At 43.9% G+C, this 11,768-nt stretch overlaps 2 protein-coding genes and 1 pseudogene across 2 annotated transcripts; 1 reads left to right on the top strand and 2 right to left on the bottom strand.

The window, feature by feature from the left end:
• The first annotated feature begins 297 nt into the window (after positions 1-297).
• Positions 298-1,512, top strand: LOC147970909 (uncharacterized). The gene is made up of 3 exons (XM_087522712.1): positions 298-1,058; positions 1,161-1,314; positions 1,405-1,512. The coding sequence occupies exons 1-3, from the start codon at positions 298-300 to the stop codon at positions 1,510-1,512; spliced, it is 1,023 nt and encodes a 340-aa protein (XP_087378838.1).
• Positions 1,513-5,047: 3,535 nt separating this feature from the next.
• On the bottom strand, positions 5,048-5,885 carry LOC147970908 (uncharacterized). The gene is made up of 4 exons (XM_087522711.1): positions 5,796-5,885; positions 5,420-5,673; positions 5,251-5,325; positions 5,048-5,156 (listed from the first exon to the last, which is right to left on the bottom strand). Exons 1-4 carry the CDS (start codon positions 5,883-5,885, stop codon positions 5,048-5,050), a joined length of 528 nt encoding a protein of 175 aa, XP_087378837.1.
• Positions 5,886-6,127: 242 nt separating this feature from the next.
• Positions 6,128-10,667, bottom strand: LOC125506932 (protein FAR1-RELATED SEQUENCE 11-like; annotated as a pseudogene).
• Between the last annotated feature and the right edge of the window lie 1,101 nt (positions 10,668-11,768).

The following is an 11,768-nucleotide window of genomic DNA, read 5'->3' as shown; positions in this document are numbered from 1 at the left end:
AATTTCATGGTGCCGCACAAATGTTTGTATGCTGTATCCTGATCCGCATGTAGTTATTCGAACCACCAGTCAAAATTTCGGCTGTAATCATGCTCTTCACCGCATGAATTAATCAAGTTCAGTCATACTCCTGTCTAGTTATCATGCTCAGCCAGCATAGTTCGTCAGCCATGAGGGGCCACACATGTACAGATGATTTCACTCCATGTTTTTTAGCACATGCTCTCCATCTATCATATTCTAGCCTACATTCGTTTAAGCTCCGTCACAATCAAAGTTTTCACATTGGTAGGAATCATGTATGACGCCGGAAGTTGTGATGGGGCCGCAGCCTCTGGGGATGCAGCTGATGACAACAATCATGGACAGCCACAGCAAGCTAATCAACAACAGGCACCTCCTGCTCCAACTTCTCGAATTTCAGTCAGAAAAGCAGTAGAAGTAATCCAGACATTTGACGAATACAAGCGGTGGCTCATTGCTGAAATTGGTTTTGGTGGAATGCTAAAGCTACCCTTCCTCCAGAAGCATAATCTTAAGTTTAGCGCCTGGACTATGAGCAAGGTCTGCGTTGAGCGTCGAGCGATTGTTTTGTCAGAAACCAAGATACTAAAGTTTTTTCCGGAAGACATCCACAAGGTTTTTGGCATCCCGTGTGGACACCGGAGTGTTAGAGGGCGTGATGGTTTCATCAAGCCAGAAGCTGTAACATTCATAAAGAGGACGCTAGGCATGGACAGGACGGGAGTGCATAGCCTGCGTGCGGCTGAGGAATTCCTTCTCCGTGACATATCCGAGGATTCTAGCAAGATGGAGAAGGATTGCTTTCAGATTGAATTTGTCATTTTTGTTATGGGACATGTGCTGGCACCTAGAACAAAACATGATTATGGCACCATAGACTACTGGGGTGCGTTGGCAAATGCGGAGAACATATCACAATTCAATTGGTGTGAGTTTGTACTTGAGTTCTTGCTTGAGGCAGTCCGGCGGCTTAAGAATGATATGATGGCCAACAATATGAATGCCAATCTGGTTGGTTGCCACTTGTTTTTACAGGTTTGTCCTCTCATCGACATGGTTCCCGAGATCAGTTCATAATGATATATGTCATACATTTTTCATTCACATCGATCCCATATTAACAACCTTTTCATGCGGATTTTCTTCCTTGACAATGTCGACCTTGGAATTTTCAACAAGAACCATAATGTTCTTCCTCGCATTAGTGACTTCGATCAGACCAGCATCAAGAACATGATAACAATGGCGACTGACATTGGAATGGGCCCTACATCCTACTCGAAATGCATGGTAACCATGGCAGCTTACTGTGGTTTGGTGAACATTATTTATTGATTCGCCCTCATCATAATAAATGTTTTTCATATGTATCTATGGTAGATCCGTCAGGGTACTGATCTATGCTATGCTGGTTGCAACATTGCTGATTGCACTGAGAGAACTTCCAACCGGCCAGTTGAAGGCGTCAATATGGAGGAAGTTGTTTAAAAGTTCACCAACGACAGGAATGATTCAGCTCATGTATCATCTTCAGCAACCGGCAACCTAATGGACGTACATACACCACTACGTATGCTTGGACCAATGGACTTTATAGAGCACATGCGGAGCTGATACCACAGTCTGGTATGATTCTCTGCTATGGTTGATTCGATTTTTTCATTATTTTCCAAGATTTTCCCATCATTGTATCTGGTGATAGTCATGGCATCTATATTGATTCTGCTGATGTATGTCATTTTCTTTGTGTGCCGTAGGTTAGGGATGAGTTGACTTTTATGCTGAAGGAGAAGAATGCCAAATGCCAGCGTGAAATCAACACCGCCCGCGCAAATATGCAGGCAGACATGATCAAATTCGTGGACAAACTAATGGCGTCGATCAGCAAGAGGTGCATCTGCTGTACTGCTAGAGGGTTTACTGACTGTCCGGCAAGAGCAGTAGATACATTTCCAGATGATACACTGAGGACTCCGGTTGGACAGAAAATACCAGGAGTCAGGCTCGATATGTCTACATGCAAAGTTCTCGATCGGTGTTCATTGCAATCCCATGTTTTTGTTTATTTACATTTTTGCAACGACTTCCTCCCGTGCCAATAGTTCATTTCATATGATAACTTTCACTCTGTTTTCAGATGGCAACTCTGGACCGAGTATCCATGGTGATGAGCAGTCAGGCCGGCTATAGAACAAGAGGTCCACGACATGATGATGGAGCAGTAGCAACAATGACATCTCAGATACTTCAGTTTGCAAGGCATACACTGCAGGCTATCAGTGAAATGTTTATTGACTTGCCGGATGACGGCAGCACCACTGCGTTTGGACAGAAGGCAGAGGGACTTCCTGGAAGAAAATATGTATTCAGATCTGGATTCCAGACAGACCCATGGATCAGGGGCGCTGTCTTGCTACCATCGCAACCGTATGTTTGCCAACAATTAGAAGGGTTCTTTGCTGCGGCACTGCCAGAAGAACTATGCAGGTGATTATGACAAACCAGAATGTTATGGTGCATATTGATTATCTGTATTCACACTTGAACCATTATGCTGACACTCCTTTTTCCATATACTCAGGAATTTTCTTATGCATGAGAACCCAAGGTTCTTACGAATAACGGGTTCAGCGTTGAAAAGCCAGCTTGTTGAAGATGAGCTAATCAACCATGAGGTGATGTCAGTCATTACCAGAAGGTATTGCCAGTCTGATCAGGAAGCCAACAACACTCCCCATACTTAACATGGAGACACCCATTTGAACCGGAATTTTTGGCCAGTCTTAAATACCTATCCACATCTTCGGCAACTTGTTTTTCAATGTACATTTATTTTATCCATTCACCGACGTTTGGATTTGACTGAATGTAGACGATGGTACTATCGCGTCATGATTACCTACATACGGTGTCAATCCAGAAAGCATTCTGTGCCAACGCACTCAAATATGACATCACATCAGCTGAGTTGGTATGAGAGTAAAGCAGCACCGACCCCTTGATTTTTGTATTATCCTATGGCAACTAATTGGTCCCCTAACGCTGCAATTATTCTTTGCAGTTCTTCACGCCGGTCCCACGGCCTGAAGGATGGATTGTAGTTTCTGGGACATGGTAACCCGCCTCATGTTTGTTATTGATCCAATGTACAGCAAGAGAAGCCATCCACTGACCACTCAGCAAAGAGACGAGATTATAGCTTGGAAGTTACATGATGCCTTGTTCATTTGCTTGAATGAGTATTATGCTAGCTGGCCCGTGAGGAAAGATGGTTGGAAAGTCACCTTCCCCGCACTTGCTGATAGCATTTTCTCTCGGTATTGTGTTCCCCAGCCCCCTTTCTGTTACCTAATCACGTGTAATGTCATAAGTGAGTTCTTATGAAAATCTGTTTGCTTTGAGCAGTAATGAAACTGGAGCTTGTGTCATCCATATTGCCCGCCATTTCGACGGGAAAAAGCTGAAGATGCCCCTCACCAAGGTTTTTTATCGAAGTCACCGAGTATAATTACATTCCTCTGTACTGTTTCAATGGAATCCTTTTGAATTTTTTTGCCCTAACCAAATCCCCTCCCGGTGCCATTACACAGCACACAATATCGAAGGTCAAGCGGGAAATGTTGTACGAGTGCATGAAATTGCAGGGCAATTTCTCACCCCATGCACGTGATGCCCTGTGGCGCCTTCTTGCACCATCGGACAATATATTTGAGAAAGATTGACTCAGCAAAATCTACTGGTTGGCATGGAGCTATCCTTATGTTCTTTTGTCACTTTACCCTATATATTTGTCTACTTATTTCATCGTAGCAAATGTATGCACCAATGTCATGGTTACTATCTGTCATTTCAGTTTTATCGTGATGCGACAATCATTAGCTGCTACTAAACTTCTTATGATGTGTCTGAACAAATCTACACATATTTTTATTTTTGCATATCCACATCATGTCCCCCCCCAATCTTCCCCGGTCCTCATATGTGCAATGAGAGGAGGAGCACATGCCATGCCCATCTTCTCACATACATGGACGCGTGTGCCATTTTTCATCTAATTACCAGCTCGAAATAGCTAGCTCGTTCAATCAAAACCTCATGGTACAGAAGGACCCATCGGCCATTTTAGCCACATTGTATGTATGCATTTAGCACCGGGCGACAATTCAACTCACATATCTCAGCACATGTCCTGTTCGATATATTTAAATTTATAGTTATCCCAGGTTGCTACAAATATGCCCAGACAAATAACCATGCAGCCTGCGATAGGAACACTTGACTATGCTAACATTGTCATCCCTGGTTTTCCAGTCGCCATCTAATCAACACCCTAGTCGTTATTTTCCCATTAGTTCTAAAGCTTCACCCACCCTCTGCCCCGCCATGTTTCGCCATGATGTAGACATGCTATGTCAGAGGCATACCCATATTGCATTATGCCATAATAATGCAAAATCATAATTCATCAATTGCATATTGTACTACATAATCAGTTTACGCACAAACCAAACATCATAGAAATGCTAGCACACAACAGTAAGGTTCAAAATTAATTGTCGGAGTCCACAATTACGTCTTACACAATGAACAGTCTAAACATGACTGTCTTCTCACATAAATGTCACAAACAGGTTTGGCTTGAACTAGTACAGGGCATACAGGCAGTGAACACAATCACTTACACACCACTTTAGTTGGGGGCGCAAGTTAAATTGTGTGAATTCTCGACGCCGTGATGTCTTCAGTCTTCTAGTGCCAGGTAGAAGTCAAATGGCAATCCTACATACGCGATTCATCTAGTAATAACTTAGTCATATCAGGAGGAGGGTGCAAGATAAATTGCAACCTTTATCGGCACCAACTTGTCTTCAGTTTTCATGGGCTGGTCAACCGTTCGAACCATTACCACACCACATACACGTGGGGAGGCAACTAACATTCACGGTTGTCCTCATATTCAAACAGGATTCTTACTCGTCGCGCAAATACTGTTCCAAAATGCGCCCTCTCATCTTGTAGCTTTCTAGAATGGCAGGACTTCCTCATGCATGAAATCTGGGAGCTCTCCCATGTTCCCCCTCATGGAGATAACTTCATATGCAATTGACTGCCGCGGGTAGTTAAGGCGCGCCTGGACATAATGAACATGACAATTAGGCACGCTCGACTAGATGTTTAGAGAGTTGAACCAAGGATTCAATATATTTGTGTGGTATAATTCTCATCGGGGTTAGCACATTCTGAAGATATAGGCCAGTGTAATTCCTACTGTAGTTTACAACGTGCAGCCAGCTGTCCTCTCTACATTGTCCATCATCACATCAAATCAGTCAGACTGTTAAACATGGACAATAAATAAATATCGACATTTAGAATGATTGCATTTTGAACATACATCTCACAGCTTTCATGCATGTTCACATTGTAGTTGATTGTCCACCCCTGAGCAGGGATGTAGCATCCAGGGATATTCTCATGTATGCAGCGCCGAAGTCCTGCTAGAATGAAGTTTGCATTGTCTTCATGCTTGTACTGCATCTCTGACATTGGCTCTGAAGTCTCAGAGGGGTCCATGACGAACAATGTCCTCTCCTCGACATCCACGACATATAGTGAGTAGCTATCCATCATTGGAACTGGTAGCACGAGCTGCATATCCGAAGTTATATGTGAGTCTTTTTTATAAATACCAAATGCTAATTATCATGTATGAACATCTGCGGACTACAAAACATCATATATATATATATGTATGCATTGCGAGTTGATACCTTCTTTGTCCACTGCAGGCGATAGCCGAGCGCCTCATAACTCATCATTGTATTCATGAATTCGAAGTCCAAATCGTATGACCTGTACATGAGAGCAAGCTGCATCATGCTCACGCGATTAATCTCAAACCAACTTAATAAATAATACAAGAGTCATACGGCAGAGGCATTTCTTTAAGTACAGAAGTCTGTACTTGGCTTCAAACAACTACGCACTAACTACTGCTGATCTAGTTGATACATAGTACACACGACTAATTATTCAGTACAGAAGTCAGATAGAAGGCAAAGGCATCATTGCCTACTCTGTCTCAACTTAGCACAAGAGTAAATCAGGCGTTCAGTCTTGAGCGTTTGGCAATGTGCTCAGTGCTCTCTTCCACGTCGTCATCATCTGGAAAGTACAGCTGCACGCCTTCATCCACCGCCAGCCCCACTTGAGCAGCAGCGGGATCGTGCTCCCCGAACCCTTCTGATGCATCAGGGTACCCTTCAATCCCTTGTGCAATGATCTCCTCTGATGGGATATCTTCCTTCCCCAGTTTAGAACTAACCTGCTATGACTGCGAACATAATAGCCATGCATGTAAGCTACAATCTAAGCTAGTATTAGCTGATTTACCATGCCCACCTGCAGAGACAGTGTGGAAATCCCTGAAGTCTCGCTTATCGCAGCCACAGGTTCATCTCCCTGGTTAACTGATGCTTCCAATTTGGCCGCTGCCTGCATTTCATGGTCATTCAACTAATAATTATTGTCAGCAGATTTCTAAGTTGGATGTATACTAAGGAAAGGCAACGAACCTGCATCGAGAGGCCACAACCCTTTGAGAATTCCTCACTAGCGGTCACTAAGGATTCATCGTGGGAAAGAACTGAGGCTCTCATGCTGCAACTCCCAAGCCTGAATGGCCCTAGCTGCCCCTTCAGGTAGCAACATTGCCCATTTGTGTTTTGAATTATCCCGCCCGTGTGTTTTGAATTTGAAACGCAAGCCCACCCAGTTGGCTTCAATGCCGACTCCACCAGTTTGCCTACCCCATTTAAACATGTACCTCATGTAGGTTGCAGCAAAGGGATGGCTTCAGTACACGTCCCATGCACACAAATTCAAATGCCACACCAATTGGCAGCAAATATTATCTAATATTCGTGCATGAACTGATGCCACCTCATTTGTCCGCACAAACATATTCTGAGACGGACAGACAACCACATTAAGTTCAGAAACTAAAGCATAATCTCTGTCTGAAGGAACAACAGATACACTGAAACTCCTCAGCTGCGTATTCAGGAAAATTCAGTTTTTGCACTTGAGACACACAAATAGATTTCAGTTACACTTAAAAGAAAAGCAACTACTGTTTCATTTTTAGCTCCTCCATAAAAAAACACTCATCGCTCATATATAAATTATCGCAGCCTAAGTTCAGCTGCCTTATGACAGTTATTCCTGTGATGTCCTTCAACCCCACAATTCTTGCATCTCGCCGGCTTACGTGGTTGCTTTGGTAAATCCCCTCGTTCAGGGCAGGTTGTTCTCTTATGTCCTTGCTGCCTGCATATGCCGCAAAATCTAGTGCTCTTACTTAAACCCTCATATGGAGCCTTCTCCCTATTGCTCGTCGGCCTTCCAACTTGCTTCCGCTTTGCTGGTGCTAGAAGGTTATCCAGCCTAGTCACAGACACATTAGCTGATATGCTGTCATCATTTCCGATGATCATTTGTGTACCTTCTATTGCATTGAATGCATCGGCATCTGCCTCAATCCTACTCGGAACGGCGTCTGCTTCAACCCCACTCAGAACCATATTATTACCTGCCAACCTGTCTTCCAATCCTAGGCCATCTTTGACCTCTGTGAGTGGCTTCATTTCGGCCGCACATTGGTTGAATCGTGTAGTCAATCACTCGTATGCTGCCAAGCTTGAGTCACCCATCCTAACAAGTTCCATGTCTTGCGTATACATGTTGAAATGCCGGAAACTAAATGGATTTCCCTGGGAATTGTCTTTCTGGTACTGCATTAGGTGGGCTGGAAGTATATCTCTCGCGTCCCTTGTCCACCTTTTCACAATGTGCTTATTTGGGATTTCTGTCACTCGAATGAAGTCGAGCACCTGCATTAACGAAAACTTAAAATCATATAGCCATGAACATAAATTCTCTGTCATGCATACAAGCCCAATGTGCATTCTCTGTGCCCAGGACATGTACATTACCTTAAGGATATGGCTGCACAGCAGGCCCATGTGTGCAAATTGCCTGCACTCACAGTCACACTCCTCACTTGCTTCAACCACCGTGACCTTGTATGAGGTTCGGCACCATTTCTCCCTCCTTGCAGCATCAGTATGTATTGCCACGTACTCTTTGCCTTTCTCAATCTCTTCCACCTGATATGCACCACACTCATATAATATGTGGCCAAATTTCTCAAACATCGCCCTCGTGTAAATCTTCCCAGCATGTCTCTCAGTCGCCAGATTTGCTCGCATAAGAGGCCTTCCCTGACAAACAGCGCATCAACAAGTAATTAGTTAGCTCATCATACATAAAACCTGAAACAATAATATTGAAAATTTGTATTTCATTCAACCCTTACAATTGCTGTCCGCTTCTCCTCATAATTCTCTTCTGATTCCCTATCAAAAATCAAACTCATGTATTTCCTCACGAAGATATGCATTGGACACCCAGGTGGCACATAGTTCTTCAACATGTGGTTTGTGCTTTCACTCCGCTGCGTACTAGTCATCTTTGCACAAAAAAACTCCCTTAAAATACGGCTTTGCCCATTTGTGTCATATCTCGTACAAATTAGTCATGTAGTCATGACTTTGCAGGTTGTATTTCTCTATTAGGTACTTCCATCCTTCCTCGAATTCATCTACTGTTAGCATGTGGTTCACAACCTTATGGAACTTTGGTCAGAAATCACACTTCTTTGAGTACAAAGGACCTAATGACTCCTTTGCCTTCTTTAGCACATGCCACTTGCACCATCGGTGAGCCGTGTCTGGCATCACATTTTGTATGGCAACTTCCATCGCCCTGTTCTGATCGGCAATCCATACCATCGATGTTCATTAGTATTTCCTGCTATCCACCTCAGAAAAGTACTGCAAAAAAATAACTTCGGGACCATCTTACCAGTTAGGATGGTCTGCGGTGCACTACCCCCCATTATCCTAACAAACTCTGAAAATACCCACTCGAATGTCTCAACTGTCTCATACCTCACAAGCACACCAGCTAATATGATGCTCTGGAAATGGTTGTTGACGCCAACAAACAACCCAAAGGGCATGTCATACAAGTTTGTCCTGTAAGTCGTGTCAAAAGTAATGACATCCCCAAAGAAATTGTACTGCAGGCGGCTGTTACCGATTCCCACATCAGGTTGTTGATTCAACCCTCGTTGTCTTCTTGAACCCGGTAGGTAAACTGTGGATCATTTGAGCACAGATCATGGAATACTTTCATTGTTTTTCTCACATCGTCTTCTAATTGCTAACGGCTAATCTTGCCACACAAATTTCTCAATGCTCTTTTCATGCTCGGCACATCTCCATCTTCCTAAAGAAGCTGCCTACAATGCTGTACACCTTAGCAAGGTTGACATTATTTTGCCGGAGCTGCTTCACTAGGTCCCTGCTGTAAACATCAATATACTTGTGTGACGGCCAGTGTATTGTCTGTCCATAAGTTTGGGAGAGTGCATGATTGTGACCATCTCGATGTTCTGCTATGTACCATCCATTGTCCTTTGACCGAAGTAATCTTATGAGTGCTGGGCATTCACACCGGCAGGAATGAGTATTTTCAACAATTGGCTTCCCCTGACAAATCAAACAAGTAAGTCAGAATACATATTCAAGGATTTTCATTACTGGTTGTTATTAATAGATGGTACAGATCTTTTAGTCTATGATTTTCCTTACCGCGCAACCGCAAACTATCTCTTGCATACACTTGGTCCTGCTAACATTAAGCCTGCTCTTTCCATATCGTATTCGAAATCCCTTCTCCCATGAATACAGATTATAAAAGTCATAAGCTTCTCCGAGTGTGTCAAAACTGGTCCCAATGTTTGGCACCATAACCACATCCCCTGGATACTCCGCAAATTCCCTCATAGTCTTCTCAAGCATTGTTATCCGGTCTACACAAGGAGGCCTTCCTGGAGCAGCAGCACCAACTCGAACTCTGTCCAGTCAGATCAACGAACGAATGACATGTGAGCTTCAGGTACAACATATGTTTTTCAAATTACAAACCATAACATTATCTAAGCAACTATGATCTTAACAATCTGCAGGTCAAATTATATACCCACTAAGACATATATGCAACCTACCAATATGACCAGATACAACCAGATATATATCTATTCATAGATCAAACTAGTTTTCAGAGCAAACTTCAGTTACACTGTCTATTAGACAGTTACAGGTCGCGTTTCCGACAGTACAAATTTATGTTCAAAGCCACATATGAATTACTTTACAGATGCGAAGCAGTAGTACCTTTGCGAACACCCTGGTGTTTTCGGGTAAATTTGTTCAATTGAGTGCTCGGAGCACTAACCCATCTCCTCGCCTGCTGCCTGCGCCGGGCAGATCTGCCCGTCAGCACTTGAAGCCGCAGGGGCCGCTTCCTGAACCCCAGCAACCACGGGAACTGGGAACCGCACTGGCTCCATTGCCCCGTTGTTATCATTCACCTCTTCCAGGAGTGTTCTTATCAATCAACGAGCATTTGAAAACACCGAATCTAGATCAGTCCACAAAGAAACAGTAAAAAGAGTCGCACATGTTTGTCTAAGCAGCAGATCCGTACCTGTTTATAGGCTGAAGTAGGAACTCCATGGTCGCCAGAGGCTGTCTCAGGTGGCCGCGCCGCCCAGTTCCCGCCGCCGGAGTCAATATCTCCTCCTCGAGTCCGATGGTAGTGATAGCCAAATCCAACCTGCCTCCGCTAAGCGGCCACCATACCATCTACTAAAATAAGTGTGAGCTCTGCCGCCGCTAGCGGAAAGAACAGCACCTGATCCACGGATCAGGACGATGGCTGGAAGCTCGAGCCACGGCTCACCTGTGGTCAGGCGACGGCGTGCATTCCTCCGTCCATGATGTGCCAGTTGTCAGACGAGTATTTCGACTTATATCTAATTTTCCCTTATGAGATGTGGACCCGCCTATCCTGAATAGCATTGAATGCAGCGAATCTCATAGCAATCCTGGACGGCTCTGATTCCGAGCTCCTGTGAGCTCGCCATCACATACTCCGCGTCCGCGGCAAATGATATTCTTTGAGTTTACGGGAAAAAAGCCCTACTTAGTGGCCGAATTTGAGGGTCCTCTAGGCCTTCTCCACAAGCCAAAAGTATTTTCTAGATTCCCATGCTCATCGCTAGCATTTTGAATACTATTGGGTTTGAAACGGAATCCGAATGACAAAGTTATGATCGTTTTAGTGAACACTGGTCATTAATATGGAATTCCTTGAAAGAAATTCATTTTCTCATGATGCGTTGTAGCGCCCCGCCCCAAAATTGTGTGTCCTCCATAGTGGAGATATTGTTTCCAAATATATATTAACCGATCCCAGGAATGCCCTCCTATTATTGGCTGTCACACACGTACATACGTTACGGCATGCCACAAGGCAAAAACAAGGAGAATAAGGCTTTTAGTCGCGTTATTTTCTTGAATTTACAACCAAATACGATTTCCAGATCATAGAGCATGTGCAGAATGGAACGGTTGACCATACCAGGCGGACTAATGTCCATACTCACCATAATCTCTCGGATTTCCTTCCAAAAGTGCCAATGGGTTTAGAAACTTGTTTGAAAAGAAGGGGCAAATGATGTTCTTTGACTTTCAGGGGCCAAAAGTCCAGCTTAGGGGCCAAATTTGAGGGTCCTTCTGGCCTCCTACGCAAGCCAAAAGTATTTTCTAGATTCC

Source organism: Triticum urartu, chromosome 5A (assembly GCF_056163025.1).
Source record: "Triticum urartu cultivar PI428250 chromosome 5A, HENAU_Tu73, whole genome shotgun sequence".
Classification (NCBI taxonomy): Eukaryota; Viridiplantae; Streptophyta; class Magnoliopsida; order Poales; family Poaceae; genus Triticum; species Triticum urartu.
The sequence above is the reverse complement of the archived record's forward strand: the minus strand, read 5'-3'. Positions and strand labels throughout refer to the sequence as shown.